The sequence below is a fragment of the Microplitis demolitor genome, chromosome 5 (assembly GCF_026212275.2).
Source record: "Microplitis demolitor isolate Queensland-Clemson2020A chromosome 5, iyMicDemo2.1a, whole genome shotgun sequence".
NCBI classification, from domain to species: domain Eukaryota; kingdom Metazoa; phylum Arthropoda; class Insecta; order Hymenoptera; family Braconidae; genus Microplitis; species Microplitis demolitor.
The window spans coordinates 5,901,654-5,918,285 of NC_068549.1; the positions used below are offsets into that span (position 1 = coordinate 5,901,654).

Genomic DNA, 16,632 nt, shown 5'->3' on the forward strand with positions numbered 1-16,632 from the left:
TGTCATTTGGGTATTTAATTATATGGGTATTTATTAAATAGTTTTTGAAATGACTGAGTTTAAATCTGACGTTTAAACTGACAGATATTTTGGCGGTAATTTTTTTTTATTTGAAAGTTGAAGCTTTTGCCGCGGCTGCGCTGGCATGTAAACATATGATTGATGTTTTGGTAGTTAAATATGGCGACTTGTGAATTGTGACAGATTATATATAAGAACATTAATATATAATGTTTAAGTTATTAAATATAATAGTATGAATTTATAAAATTCATAAATAATTTATTTTAAAATGCCGGTTGATATTAATCGATTGACTGAAGGGTGGCTGGAACTGGAAAGTGATCCTGGTATTGCGTTTGTTTTTTTGTTTCTTAGGATTATGTAAAGATTGTTTTTCATTGTTTACTTTTTTACAATACAATATTTTTTATGTTGACGTCATGAGCGCTAATATTTAAGTTAGCCGAGGTCTGATAATTTTTGGATTTTTTTTTAAACAGTAAATTATAAAAAAAAAAAATATATTTTAAAAAATTGCACTTATAGTTTTTTAAATTTTCTACGTGTGCATATTTTTAGTTTTTTTTTTTTTTGTAATTCATTTGGTAAAAAAAAATCCAAAAATTTTTGATTGGTAGCTTTTGGATGATAATTTATTTTTAAATTTTTTTAAAGGAGATTAAATGGGTTAGTGATTGAAATTAAAAGAAATAATTTTTTACAGGTTTATTTACGTTACTGTTGGAAGATTTCGGAGTAAAAGGAGTTCAGGTAGAAGAGATTTATGATTTACAAAAATCATTAGAAGGACCTGTTTATGGATTCATATTTTTGTTCCGTTGGATTGAAGAACGACGGTCACGTCGCAAAGTCGTCGAGCAAGATGAGAGTTTTGTTAAAGACGAAGATGTTGTCAATAATATTTTCTTTGCACAACAGGTTAATGTTTTATATTTGAAACAATAATTAGCTGACAATTGGCGGTTTTTTAAATTTTTAAATAAATAAAATATTAGTAGAATAAAAATCTAAAAATGCATCAGCAGATATCAGACAAATTTAAAATTATCAATAAATAGAATAAATAATTAACAAAATAAAAATGTTAAAAAATGGGCATTTTAAAAATTTTTAAATTAATAAGTGCATTTTTTATAAATATTTTTTTTTTAAATTATTTACTCTACTTATTAATAATTTAAAAGCTGTCTAATGTCTGCTACATTCACACTCGTAACAAATTTTTATATTATTATAAATAAAACTTTTGACAATGCATTTTTACACTGAAGAATTTTTAAAATCTTTATGTGCATATTGATAAAAAATAAAGCTAAAAATGAGGCCTCGCTTATTGTCGCTGATAAAAATTTTTCTTAATTTTTGTTCCTCAATCGCTTAATTGATTCCGCGGATAAATTAATTTTAAAAAAATATCACAAGATTTTATTTTCCAAGTTAAAAATTTTTAAACTTAAACTTAAAATTTCGAATGTATGTCAGTAATAAACAATAAATTTTACAATTTTTTACCGACTCTTTATAATAAAAATTTAATTTAAATTCTCTACTCGCTTAGTTGTGTTTAATTTAAAAAAAAAAAAAAAAAAAAAAATTTAATATTTAAATATAATTACAGGTTGTACCCAACAGTTGTGCGACCCACGCATTATTATCCGTATTACTAAACTGTCCAAATATTCATCTCGGCACAACACTGTCACGTCTAAAACTTCACACATCAGGAATGTGCCCAGAGAACAAAGGCTGGGCAATAGGTAACACACCAGAGTTAGCTTGCGCGCACAATTCCCATGCAATGCCACAAGCTAAACGACGTCAGGATAAAAACACTGGTGTGTCAACGGGACGTTTCACCGGCGAGGCATTTCACTTTGTCAGTTACGTACCAATTAATGGCCGACTATTTGAATTAGACGGTTTGAAACCTTATCCGATGGATCATGGACCCTGGAAAGAACACGAAGAGTGGACTGAACAATTTCGTCGCGTTATCACTGACCGTCTTGGCATATCAACTGGCGAACAGTTGCAAGACATAAGATTCAATTTAATGGCCGTAGTACCAGATCGCAGGCTTGCTATTTCCCATAAACTGACGATGCTCAAAACAAATCGTCAAATTGTCGTTGAAGCGCTTCAGCAATTAGTAAAATTAAGTAACAGTAGTCATCATCACAATAATAATGCCAATGTAAATGGTAATCATCATCATAATAATCATAATAATCACAATCATCAAGATAATTTAACGGTAGGGGATAAAAACAATGAGGATAAAAGTGATAAAAAATTAAAAACTGAAGATGATTGTAAGAATGAAGTAAAAAATGAATCAGAAATAACATTCAGTGTACCTGCTGTTAATGTTGAACAATCAAATACGGATTCACATACTGATGTTAGCAATGAAAATGCCAATGCCAATACTAATAATGTTAAAACTGAGTCAACTACTACTATTGAAAAAGTTGTAATGTGTGCATTGGATTACGCAACTCCACTACGTATTCAAACTTCTCCGGCACATAGTTCTTCCAGCACGGATACTTCATCGGAAATTGGATCAGCTTTTAATTCACCAACTCAAGGTAGAAATCTGCATATATATATTTGTTGTCATCGTCCTATTTACTTATTATTTATTGCTTTTATTTGTTCATTGAGCAATAACATGAGCAAGCAAATTAATCTATTTCCAGTTCAGAGAATTATATGAGTATGAAGTTAATAGACAACTACAAATTTTCGGATTTTATTTTTGATAAATCAATGACAAAAAAAAAGAAAAAGAAAAATGCACATGTGGAAAATTAAAAAATCTATCGGTGCAATTTTTTAAAATATTTTTTTTTTTTTTGTAATTTGGTGTTTTTAAAACAATTCAAAAGTTATTTAACATCGGCTAATTTCATGATCTTTAAGTTAGAAGACAGTTAAAAATTTTCGGATTTATTATAACAAATTAATTACAAAAAAAAGAGAAAACTAAAAATATGCACATGTAGAAAATTAAAAAATCTATGAGTGCAATTTTTTCAATTATTTTTTTTTTTTTATAATTTGTTGTTTTTAAAACAATTCAAAAATTATTAGGTCGGCTAACTTCAGTATTATCAATTATATGATCCTGGTTAACAGACAGCAGTTTTCGGATTTCATTTTGACAAGTCAATTAAAAAAAAAAAAAAACTAAAAATATGCACATGTAGAAAACTTTTAAAACTACAGGTGCAATTTTTTGAAATATTATTTTTTTTATAATTTTTCATTTGTAAAAAAATCTAAAAATTAGTAGACATCAGCTAACCAGTATCAAATTTCCTTATCATTTATTGCTTTAAATTTATTCATTGGGTAATAATATGAGCAAGCAAATTGATCAATTTCCAATTCATAGAACAATTATTTATATATATTTGACATAACAATAGAAAAAGTTCTTTGATACTAAAAATAAAATTCTGCGGTTTTTTATTTTAATTATTTATTGTCAAGTATTCGACATTCTTAACAGGAAATTAATATAGGAGGTTTTTATTGTTTGTATCGAGCGAAAATTACTAAATTTGTTTACTCGAAACTGATTCAATTAGACTTAAGTGACGTCCAGTGAAGCGGGTGGGAGTAAGAAGTCTTCTTATAAGTAAATAAATGAAGGCATTAAATAATTATCGTATAATTAGTTGAGCAGAAGAATATTAAAGTTTATTAGCTAAAATTATTTACAATTTTAATTTTACGGAAGTGAGCTACGACTTTCGATTAGAAAGTAGTTCAGAGAAAAATCCAAGTTTAATTATTTTTGATTTGAAAATTTTTTTTTTAAATTATCATTATAATCAATTTAAAAATATGTGAGTAAATATTTTACAATTAAGTAATTGCTGCAGACTAATGATATTTAATATTAAAATTATGGTAGAAAAGACTTGTTAGAAAATTTTTATGAAAAAAAATTAATTTTATTTATTTACTATAATTTTGGTTCGGTCATTTAAAATATTTTATTTGGATATAAAAATATAATTATTAATAATAAAAAAATAAACAAAAAAAAAGAGAAGACAACAGCACATGGTGTTCCCAAGCGGTCACCCATCCAAGTACTAACAATGCTCAATGCTACTTAACTTCAGTGATCGGACGAGAACTGGTTCCTTATTAGCATGATATGGCCGTTGTCAAAATTTGTTAATTTCAATAACATATTTACCCAACTTTTGAATAAAAAAATGATCCATAATATTTTTTTACTACTTTGATATCTATATATGGGATAGAAAAAGAAAAAAGATGGCCAAGAAACATAGTCCGAAAAAGTTTTAGTACACGGTGAAAAAAAACAGCAACCATTACTGCGCAGAACAGTAATCCAGTCAATTGAATAAATATAAGTATAGTAAAATACGCTTTTACTATACTTAATCTTTCACCCAAACCCGCAAATCGACTGAATTACTGTTCTGCGCAGCAATGGTTACTGTTTTTTTTCTCCGTGTAGTTTATTAGAAATATATGTAAAAAATATATAATGTAAAAAATATATAAAGAATAAAAAACTGTAGAAAACGCAAGTTATACAGTTAAGATTGCAACAATTAAAATTTAATTTAATTCAACAGTTAATTAATTATCAGTTATTACAAAAACGTTTAGCAGTACAGACTTTTCTTTCTTGACAAAAAATCAAATCATTTGGACAAACCATGCGAATAGACTCAATATTTCCTGAAGCTTCCGACGAATAGCAGAGGTAGTAAGAGTTTTCCGAAGTACGATCCGAAAATTTACCTGTTGTCTCACATGGGTTGTCTACTTTATCATTTTCATTTTCCGCCTTATCCTCATCCTCATCCTCAGTGTCATTGTACTCATCTCCAACATAATCATCACCAACATTTGAAATAACCGTTACCTCTTGTTCTTTGTCTCTCCCATTACTTTTATGATTTTTCTTACACATTTTATACTTTTGCGTATCGCAAATACTCAATTGAGTATTGAAGGCCGTGTAAGGCGGGCAAGTAAAGTCATAAACTTGTGCATTGGCCATTTCAATGTTACAAGTATAATATTTCATACAATCAGTAGTATTCGGTAGTCTCAGTCCTCGCATACAAGGAATAACTTTTAGTATCTCGACATTCAATTCACAAGCTAATGATTTATATTTATCAATAGTCACGTATTGTTTTTCTCCTAAATTACCTTTTATAAGTAAAACATTTGTCAATTCATCGATTTCATCGATATTATTTATATTTATATTTAAATTCGATTGCAATGAAATCATTTCACTGGAATTTACTCCCGTAATTTCATCGAATTTCATTTCATTCGTAGTATTATCATTAAATTCATTAACTATTGGGCTATTTGATGATGATGACTTATGACTTAGAGTATATTTTTCAACAAGATAATTAAATAAATCATTATGATTCACTCTGAAATAATCTCTAGTTGGTAAAGATATGAACTGTTTTATAGAAGGTCCGATATGTTGATAAAAAATTATTTTATTCAAATATTCTTTGCTGTTGTCTTTATTATTTTTATTGTTTGAATTATTTGTCGATTGTTTCATTGGTATCAAGATTTCGAAAGCTTCTTTTTTATTGGTAGCGTTGACTCCATTCAGTGTATATGGGATAATTAACTGTAAATTACTTAGACCATTGAAAGTATTTAATTTGGGTGATAGGTCGTTAATTAGTTCCTCAGTTTTTGGTCGACTATCGATTCCAGTTTGGTTGTTTGATTCGAGAATTACAATTTTATTGTTTGAAACTTGGTTGTTTATTAATTCACTGTCGTCACATGTCCAATTGTCACCTGGTAGTACACATAGCAGTAGATGTGGTTGAAAAACCTTTAATTTAAAAAATTAAAAGTGAATTTAAATTCAAAATAATATTTTTGTACTTTTTCATATTTTAGGATTCACGGTGGTAAAAAGTAATTTTTTTTTAATGTTTAGTGTATTCGATTTTATTTTTTAAAAATAGGAAATATTTGATCAAAGAAATTTTTATGAAAATATTTTATTTTATTTAAAAATTTTGAACTCAATAGAAAAAGAATCAGAATCTTTGAAATTGGAAAAAATAACTAGATGTCTATTAATTTGTTTTTTAATTTCACATCTAAGAAAATATATGACTATAATTATTTATCGCCGGATATAAATAGTTGATAGTTGAATATATAAATTATTTAAATACGAAAATTGATCTGATTACAAAGATATAATTATTAAAAAAAAAAGAAGAAGGCAACAGCACATGGTGTTCCCAAGCGGTCACCCATCCAAGTACTAACCATGCTCAATGCTACTTAACTTCAGTGATCAGACGAGAACTGGTGCCTTATTAGCATGATGTGGCCGTTGACGAAATTTGTTATTTTCAGTAACGTATTTAGCCAACATTTTAATGCAAAAATTAACGATAATATTTTTTACTACTTTTATTAATAACAAACTAATTTAAAAATTTTTTATTTGATTTATAAAATTATATTTATACACATATTGATATTTACGAACTTTTGAACTAATGGCATTTTTAAATCTACTAAAAAATTAAAAAAATTTACTATTGCAAATTTTCTTGAAATTCAAAGCTAATTTATTATGATCTGAAGTTAAAAGACAATTACAAATTTTCGGATTTTTAAAAATAAATCAATTCAAAAAAAAAAAATGCGCATGTAGAAAATTTAAAAAACTACAGGTGCAATTTTTTATATTTTTTTTTTATAATTTATCGTTTTTAAAAAAAAATTCAAAAGACGTCGGCTAATTTCAGTATCATAATTTATTAATGACAATAAAGTTAGCAGACATTTAAAAATTTTTTGATTTTTTTTTAACAAAAAAATAAATATTAAAAAAATATTTGGAAAAATTGCACGTATAGCTTATGAAAATTTCGACACGTGCATTTTTTTATAAACATTTTTTTATTATTATTTATCTGTTAAAAAAAATGGTTTTTAATTTCAAATGTCTGCTAACTTCACTATCATAATTTGTTAACAATTTCAAACTAGTTAAAAAATGATTTAAATTAAAATTTTTACGATTCAAAAATTTCGAGTTACTCAATAACTATTTTAGAAAGTGAACAAATAAATTTTTATTAACATATTATAAATTTCTCCCATACTTCGGGTCCAGTTCGTAACTTGACACGGCATAATTTCTCTGCGAATTTTAGCACAAAAAAATCATAAAATAATTTTGTTCCTCAGACCGTAAATTTCCTAATCATGCGTTTCTAAAATTCAAATTTTAAAAATAAAAAAAAATAAATATAACTCACAAGACCATCAGTACATTTTGCCGGTGCCCAAACATATCCACCGTTAGGTAAATTAATACAATCATAGAATTTACTACAACTATTATCATGCGGTTTTCTTAATTGTGGGCATTTTGAACCCTCTGTTACCACAATAATAAATAAAAATAATAATATTTTCATTGAAATATTAAGTACACTAGTCATTGCAATTATAACCGCAATATTACTGTACTGAGTGTCTTCAGTTACTGATGATGATGATGATGACCATGGACGTCTTCATCGTGTCTGTGAAAAAAAGTTTCTCCATGTAAATTAACACCTACCATTAAACCGTTAGGTTTCTCGTGTTTCGTGACAATTTATACTGCTTTAATCTTTCGACAGTTAATTGATGCTAATTCATTTGTGACCTCATTTAATAGTAGGCCAATATATTATAAAATAATATAAATATATAACAAAAATAAATATATAATTATTTTATTACAGCATGGGGATGGAATTCCGGGCAAAGTAGTCCAACTTCAACAAAAGATTTTAAAAAGTTCGTCGTAATTCGCGTTGCTGGTGATGAAAAAAATGAAGCGGGTCTTAGTAAGTATTTTAAAAATTTAAATAAAAAAAAAAAATGATAAGTAATAGAGCTTGTTAATTTTATTGTTTAATTAATAATTTTTTTTTAAGCTCGGTCTCTTGGCAATATAAATATTAATGGCAAAAGGCTTGTCTCGGACTCGGGACATTTACATAAAAAGGTTTGTTTGTCTGGCGAAGTTAGAATTCCTCATGCAAGAGTTAAAACAAGTAATGGCGATACTGTTACTGAAGAAAAAAAAGTTGAAAAAATAGACTCGAAACTTTGTTCAAAGTATCCAGAGTTATTTGAACCTCATACTTTCGCGCCAAAAGATTTGTTGGCTTTATTAAAAAATCTTGAACAAGAAATAAATATATGTGAGACGAGTTTGAAAGATGAAAATGATAAGAGAAATAAATATAAAGTAAGTTTTTATTTTATTCATTATAAAAAAAAAATAAAAATGGTGTTAAAATGAACCCTCATCGTAGAGGTGTTCTTACCCCTTATAAATTACGAAATTATTGTTAATTGAGGGTGCATTAATTGACATCATAGTAACGTTAATTTAGTTGTTAGCATAAAAACAATATTCGTAAAATAAAAAAAAAATAATGAAAAGGTTACGAAAACTGGGCTACGGTCAATTATTGGGTCGTTTACCTGGTGATTAGTATGGGAAGATTTGTTGAGATGAAAAAATTTTTTAATGTTAATTTAGTATGCTGCAGAGATGTATACTCTTTATATAGATTTAATAAATAACTACTGCGTTTGTGTTGATGTTGTAGATTGATGATTGCAGACGAACGCATAATTACGATGAGTTTATATGCACATTCTTATCGATGTTAGCCCAACAAGGAAAGCTTGCGGAATTGGTTCAACAGCATCTTACATTAAAGAAACATACATCTGTTACTGTTAATCGAGTACACAGGTAATTTTTTTGTTTATTTATTCATTTCAACTGTAAATTTATTAAGATCACGTTGCGGTAAAAAAGTTATTTTTACAAACTAACAAATTGTTTGAGAATCCAAAAGGTCACATTTCAATCGCTCATGGTAATCATTAAGTTTATTTTTATTTTTTTTTTTCAGTTTAATTTTTATTATTTGAAATTTTTTCAAATATCCCGCCTTTTTTTTTAAATGTTGCTTTTTATTTTTTAACTCTACTGTCACTAGTGCTGCCCCCAGTCAATGATAGAGGAAAACAAATAAAAAATGGCAGCTAAAATTTTGATGAATTACTGGCATTAAGTTTTTTTTGTTAATTACAATCAAACAAAAAATATTTTGATGATGAATTTCCATAGGGTTCTTGCCGGAAAAAATACAAAGCTATTGAAAAAAAAATTAGGTCTATTCATTATATTTCTCGAGAGTTATCGTGGTTCCGAAGACTCGTACAGGACAACTGGCAGCCTTAGTTTTTTAATTAAAATAATTTATTTAAAATCAGTAGAATAATTAATTGACTTAATACTGGTCGAATTCATTCCTTAATAAATTATCTTTGTACTAGTATATAATTTAATCCACTTTAGTGTAATCAAAAAGTGTAGAGATGATTTAACATAAGAGAATTAGTCGAGAAAATAATTTCTATGGTATTTACCCCATCAAAAAAAATCCATATGGGAATCCAACATAGATCCCGAATAGATTCTCACATGGGTTTCTATGGGCATCCACACCATGCAAAATTTATATGGGAATCTCGTATGGATTCCTATGTAAATTTTTACCTCGACTTCTCATGGGAATCTGCACCATATCAAAGTCCATATGAGAATTTTGTATAGGATAGGAATTAGAAAAATTAACAAAAAAAGTTATTGATACAAATACCATAAAAAGTATCAAGTTCTTACATGGGAATCTAGGTAACAACAATTTCCTATGGGATCCAGATACCCATGGTTTCTTATATAAATCCATACACTCTTATATTAATTCCTATGGGTTCTGACATGTCTATACTTTCCTACATGGATTCTTATGGGTTTCCATGGTTTCCTACATGAATTTTTATTTGTATAAATCCTTAATCTTCTCTAATTTAATCAATTCCTATGGATTCTTAATTAAATTTATACTTTTCTATATAAATTCCTATGGGTTCCCATGTAATCCTGCATGGATTCTTTGGATAGGACACGATAAAGGCAAAGCGCGTTCGCACTTGAGGTGTGCAGTATTAAAAAAAAAAAAAAAAGAATATTTCCCGATCGGTTTGTTTTGAATAAAAAGAAAAAAAATGAAATTAAAAATTTTGTTTAACTTAAGCATCATACGATACCAAAAATAATTTTTTTCACGTCTTATTTTATTAACACAAAAAAGTGTTTTTAATTAATCATTAAGCAATGTTGATATTTATCTATAAGCCGATAGCGAATATAATTACGAATAATGACGCAAGAAATATAATAATTTTGAAATCGGATAATAACAAAATTTTTACACCGGCGCGCGTGTAAAAAAAAATTAACTTGTTCAATCAAAACACTTTAACGATAACTACTATTCTATTTACTTTTACCTGCGCGGTTTAGTAGCCTGTGAAATTTATTATTTTTATAAAATTCAGACTTAAAATATTTAAAAAAATTTTTGTTTACATAAAAAAAAAATTCAATGTTTGTAATTATGGCAAGCTTTTGTCTGCGCAAGCCATTGCTTGCTTATAAAATTAGTTATATTACAAATTTTAATTTTAATTTTTTTAAAATTCGTTGCACAAAAAATATCAAACAAAACTATGTTTGATTTAAAAAATTATCATAGACTTTATTTACTTTGATAATAATTACTTTTATCAATATAATTTTGTTTCAGATCCTCTAAAAAAACAGACGCGAGACCAAACACTTCACGCAGACGACGTGGCCGTACTAAATGCAAAAAACGTAAATAAAAGAAAATGAAGTTTAAATTTTATTTGAAAGTTTTACGCAGGTCGTGAACGTTACACCGATGACGATAATCAAACCTCAATGTGAGATATCTACTATCATTTTGTTTCACAAAATTTTTTATTTATAATCATCATTACCCGGATAGAATTACTCAAATATAATATTAATTATACTGTATAAAAATTTTTATATTTGTCTGTGGTCAGATATGAATGTATATGACCATATATGATCATGCATGCTACTATAAGAGATATCATATATAATTTTATGATTATGTATAAGTGCATATTCTCATGCCTGATTAAATTCAAATTAATATCTGATCATATATGGTACCAGATATGAACTATGTAGAATCATGTATGAACGTATATGATTATACATAGTATCAGATATGATCATGCATATTATTGGATGTGATCATATATAATATAAGGGATGATCATATATGATATCAGATATAGTTAGACAAAAAGCCATATATTCTACTATGGTTTCGAGCTTGATCGTAAATGAACTCATCTGATCATACAGGATATCTGATATGATTATATATGAAGCTCCATATTCTAATGTAATTTCATATACGATCATATACATTATCATACATGCTATCAGATATTATCATGTATGGTAGTAGATATGATCATATATAATATCAGATATAGTCGCACATAGTAGTCTACTATAGTTTTGAACTTAATCGTATATGAATTGATCTAATCATAGATAGTATCATATATGATCATATAAAAGTTCCATACTCTAATATCGTTTCATATACGATCATATACACTATATACATCAGATACGATCATATGTGATCATACATACTATCAAATATTATCATCTATGGTATTAGATATGATCATATATAATATGTGATATGAGCATACATGCCATCACATATAGTCGCACATAAAGTCATATACTCTAATATAGTTTTGAACTTAATATTATATGAACTAATCTGATCATACATAGTATCAGATACGATCATATGTGTTCATACTTACTATCAGGCGGAATCGTACATGCTATCAGATATCATTTATGGAATTAGATATATGATATGGTATCATATAGACATATCTGATTTTATGTAGACATAGATATCATATCTGAGTATTTGTTCCCGGGTAATTTCACGTGCTCATTGAAACCAGTGTTTTTTATTTTCATATTATTATTATTATTAATAAGTGATAAGTAAGCCTTATTATAAAGTGTACATCCTATTAGCAACGGCGATAAATATTCCAATCAATTAATTATTACATTACTATTTCAATAGATATAGTAAGTATTTAAAGCTGTTTGTACTATTAATTTTTTTAATTATTTATCAATCTAAAAAATTTCTTTTTAATTTTACGACTACAAAATTCTATATTGTATTTATAGAAACTGTTGAATCATGAATGATTTAGATTTACATTAATTCAAATCTATAACACTTAATTACGTCACTTAAATTTTTTATAATTAAAGTTGATAATCAATTATTAAATAATTTTAAAAGTAAATATACATCTTCCATTAAAATCACACGTGCTCAATAAATAATGGATGATAAATTTAATTTTATTTTAAATTATATCAAATTTTTTTTTTTAATTTATCAGTTCATAGAAATATTTAATATTTCTTTTTATGGATACTGTCAATCAACTATTTTTATAATTTCTTCTAAAGAAAAAAAATCATATTTTTATAAATTTATTTCTCATACATTTTTATTTATAAGCTTTAAAAAATGGATGTACGCTTTAACTATACGATTACAATTATCATGTTATAATTAACTTTACTAGATTTATTACATGTACTGTCATTTTTTTAAATTGTAGTAATAAAAAAAAAAAAAAAAAAAAAAATAGAACTAAATAATTAAATATTACAAATAAAATATTAGATAAACAATAAAAATTAATCGAGCATTTCCTTTATTACTTAAATAATTACTTCTTCTTAAGTATTTTTTTTTTAAAAATTAAATCATAAAAAATTATATTTGTAGAAAAAAACAATTACGAAATAAATTTTTCAATTAAAAAGAATTTTATTGACACATTAAAAAATATATTTTTACCACTGAGTTCTTGTAATCATCAATGAATTAATTGGTAGTAAGTAAATTTCTCCCTCCCCTATGACCGATTTCCGGAGATCATATCAGTTTCCGTTATGTGTATTGAAAATTATTTTTATATTTTTTATTAGCTTCTATCGAATGAGTCCACGCGCAATTTAATAAATCATTAAAAAATCATTAGTACGTCGTACTTACTATTTATATTTATTAATTTTTTTTCAAGTAATTGAGTGACATGATCCTCTAATTGGTTTTGCCGATAATTTCAGTTTAACTGCTCACTAATAGCAACTTTTACTTCATTTATCTCTTCTTTGATTTTTTATATTTGAATTTATTTTTTTTATAGACATCATTCATGACTACATTGAAGAAATAAAAAACTATTTCAATTTTACGGCGATCCATAGAATGTTTTTAAATTAATAATTTTTTTTAGAAAAATCAACAAGTAAAAAAATTAATAATTTTTTGAAAATGTAACTGAGTTAAAAAATAAATTTATTTCTTTTTTTAGATTGATTTTATTCAAGAATTATAATGTTTATCATTTCAGAAAATCATTTAAGAAAAATTAAATTTTTTGGCGCGAAATTTAAATGTATTTAAAAAATTTCAGATATTAAACTATTCATCGCTTAAAAAAATCTTAAACTATGGAAAGAGATGAATCCGAGTCTCAATTTTCTACTGAACAATTATTATATTATCATAGAAATATTACTTAGACAAAATTTAAATCATTTTTTACTATATCTGCACTGAAAGTTTAAATTCCTGCTTTATAGAGAAGAAAATCGTTTTTTTTCTTGAGATTAGCGCATGCGTAATTCTTCCACCAGCAGAAGCAGAAATTTAAATTTCCAGATACAGATCTGGTGAAAAATAGAATAGATACCCTGGAAGAAAAGACAGTCCAATCCACGTGTTTGCCACCCTTCAGTTGCGTAGGCAATTATACACGTGGGTCGTAGTGTCCTACTTTTCTTCCTCGGTGTGTAATATACTAATTTTTCACTAAGTCTGCACCGACTTTGAATTTCTGCCCCCATTTTAGGGGAGCGAGTCTTCTTTTTATGAGAAAACAAATGATAGCGCATGCGCATTCTTCCCATACAGAGGCAAAAAGTTAAACTTCCATGTGGTAACTCGGTTAAAAAATTACACACTAGGATTGGAATGTTCTACTTTTCTTCCTCGGTGTATAATATACTAATTTCATGATAGTAGCCTCGAAATTTCAAGTTTCAGTGTCTGTACGACTATTGAAAAAAAGGCGCCAGTGCGTAAATTTCGAATTCCTTCAGTCAGCGGGAAACACCAGGTAATGATTCCCTCTTGATTTCGGCTCGGATTCTCGTCAATTGTTTATTAGTAATTTCAGATCATTAATTTTATTTACGTAAATGAGTTATGGCTTTGTAATTAAATTTAGGACACCGTGGGTCTTAAAGTAACTTGTTTTTGACTGGCTGCTGACACCTTTATACTAGTCTGAAATTGTCTTGTCACACAGTATACTATTTTTAAACGTGATAATTAAATATTATTAATTTGAAAAAACGTTTACCATTTTTTTATTTTCATCTCAGCGGTCATTAATATCAACTAATTATGAGATAAATTAAAAATAAAATTAATCTTAAAATGCAATGACTATTTAAAGTGATACCATTAACTATTATTTAACAAATGTTTTTTAAATCATAGTTCGTATTATAAAAAAAAAATTATTTACGTTGCACCCGAGTATAAATAAAAGTACGTGCGTCATATTTTTGCATCATCTATTTTTTATTTAAAAATTCACATTCTGACGTAATTAAAACGTATGTTGAATAAAAAAATATTTTTATAATAATCATAATTTTTTAGTTGAACATTTATTTAAATGTAAATATTATTTAGTGACGTTAATCAATTTCTCATATTTATATGAGAAAAAAATTAAAATTTAAAGTTGGCCTATATTTTATAAAAATTAATATCAAAGTTCACAACCGTTTTACCATCTGAATATTTACTCTAAAAATCTCAGAAAATTTTACCCCAAACTTTTCCTTATTCACATAAATATATGTAATTTAAAAAACTAATTAAAAGATATCCTTATAATAAAAAAGGTGGGGTAAGATAAAAAAGAAATCATATGTTCATAAAATATTGCCAAAAAACATTGAAAATATTTATTTCAACATTCATATTTAATTACACAATTACATACTACACGCTGTCAATATGTCATAGTCTACAATACGCATATCTCCGTGTATTTATTGAATAATTATTATTTACAAGTATAAAAAAAAAGTTTATTTTTTATTTATTGGAAAAAGTTTCAATGACGCAGTGATTTTATTAATGTACTATCAAATTGTAAACTTCGTTTTTTTTTTTTTTTTTTTTTTTCAGAGACTAGAGCCTACAAGTATATATATATATATATATATATATTTGTTGCTATTTATTTTTTTTATATATGAATGTATGTACGGATTGTCACTGCATTGTTGTGACTAATTGTTTATTACAGGCACTAGTGGTAACTTTTTTTTTGTTTTTTTTTTTTTTTATTATTTTGTTATTAATTTTAAGTGATAGAAATCATTTTTAGTTATTTATGAGTGGTTTTTCCATCGCAAGAATTTAATTGTTTTATTTTCGATATAACACTGATAAATATGCTATGCTTTAAAAGCTACTCAAGTACATATTTTTTTTTTTTTTTTTTTTTTTTTTTTTTTTTTTCAATTACAAAAGCATCATATAATTTAATTGATAATTTTATTTCGCAACGATTGTGAAGAAAAAAAAAATAGTATCCGTAAAAATGATCTTGAAGTTAGTAGACAATTAAAAATATTCGGATTTTTTTTTAACAATTTAATTACAAAAAAAAAAAAAAAAAAAACTAAAAATATGCACATGAAGAAAATTTAAAAAACTATAAGTGCAATTTTTTAAAATATTTTTTTTTTATTATGGTTGCAAAAAAAATCCAAAGATTATTATGTCGGCTAACTTCAGTCATCAATAAAAATAGATAATTAATATTATTAATTATAAGTTCACAGCAGTATTTAAATAGTGTTATATATTTAGGCCATATATTGGATAGAATAAAAAATAATTAACTGCTCATATATTTTTTAATAATTATTTATATAAATTAATATTTACACTTTCATTTAAACTTTACAATTAAAAATTCTTTTTTTTACTGGAGTTTCAATGGATAAAAAAAAATTGATAAGAAACCAATAGTTACAGTCTTATGTTGAGCTCATTTTTATCAATTTTTTTTTTCTTATATATATATATATATATATTTTTTTTTTCTTTAAAAAAATTTTTCCCCATTTTTTTTTTCGCGGTAATAAAATTAATAATTTGAAAATATAATAAATATGTGATAAAAAAGGACGGTAATTTTTTTTTTTATTTAAAGCGTCATATATATTCATATATTCATATAAATTTAATTTTCCAAGCCACAAATTATTGAATAAAATTTTTTTGTCAAAAAAAAAATATATATATATATATAATAATAAATTGATAAATTTCAGCGGAACCACAAAAAAATAATTTGAAAATAACAAAAATCAATAAAATAATCGAACGTAATATCACACACATTAAATTTTATAATTTCAGTGGCTCAATATAGCCGAGTAATAAATTTTTAATTATT

The 16,632-nt window shown here is 25.9% G+C and overlaps 2 protein-coding genes, 1 non-coding gene and 1 pseudogene across 3 annotated transcripts; 1 reads left to right on the plus strand and 3 right to left on the minus strand.

Moving 5' to 3' along the window:
- The first annotated feature begins 182 nt into the window (after positions 1–182).
- On the plus strand, positions 183–12,398 carry LOC103574461 (ubiquitin carboxyl-terminal hydrolase calypso). The gene is made up of 7 exons (XM_008553909.1): positions 183–350; positions 728–942; positions 1,643–2,615; positions 7,827–7,931; positions 8,022–8,338; positions 8,706–8,854; positions 10,761–12,398. The coding sequence occupies exons 1-7, from the start codon at positions 293–295 to the stop codon at positions 10,837–10,839; spliced, it is 1,896 nt and encodes a 631-aa protein (XP_008552131.1). The 5' UTR covers positions 183–292; the 3' UTR covers positions 10,840–12,398.
- LOC128667881 (5S ribosomal RNA) lies at positions 4,090–4,210 on the minus strand (annotated as a pseudogene).
- Positions 4,474–7,575, minus strand: LOC103574460 (uncharacterized). Its single transcript, XM_008553907.1, has 2 exons — positions 7,353–7,575; positions 4,474–5,899 (listed from the first exon to the last, which is right to left on the minus strand). The coding sequence occupies exons 1-2, from the start codon at positions 7,536–7,538 to the stop codon at positions 4,661–4,663; spliced, it is 1,425 nt and encodes a 474-aa protein (XP_008552129.1). The 5' UTR covers positions 7,539–7,575; the 3' UTR covers positions 4,474–4,660.
- Positions 6,300–6,420, minus strand: LOC128667880 (5S ribosomal RNA). Its single transcript, XR_008403795.1, has one exon. It is a non-coding gene; the product is annotated as a 5S ribosomal RNA (ribosomal RNA).
- Positions 12,399–16,632: the final 4,234 nt, after the last annotated feature.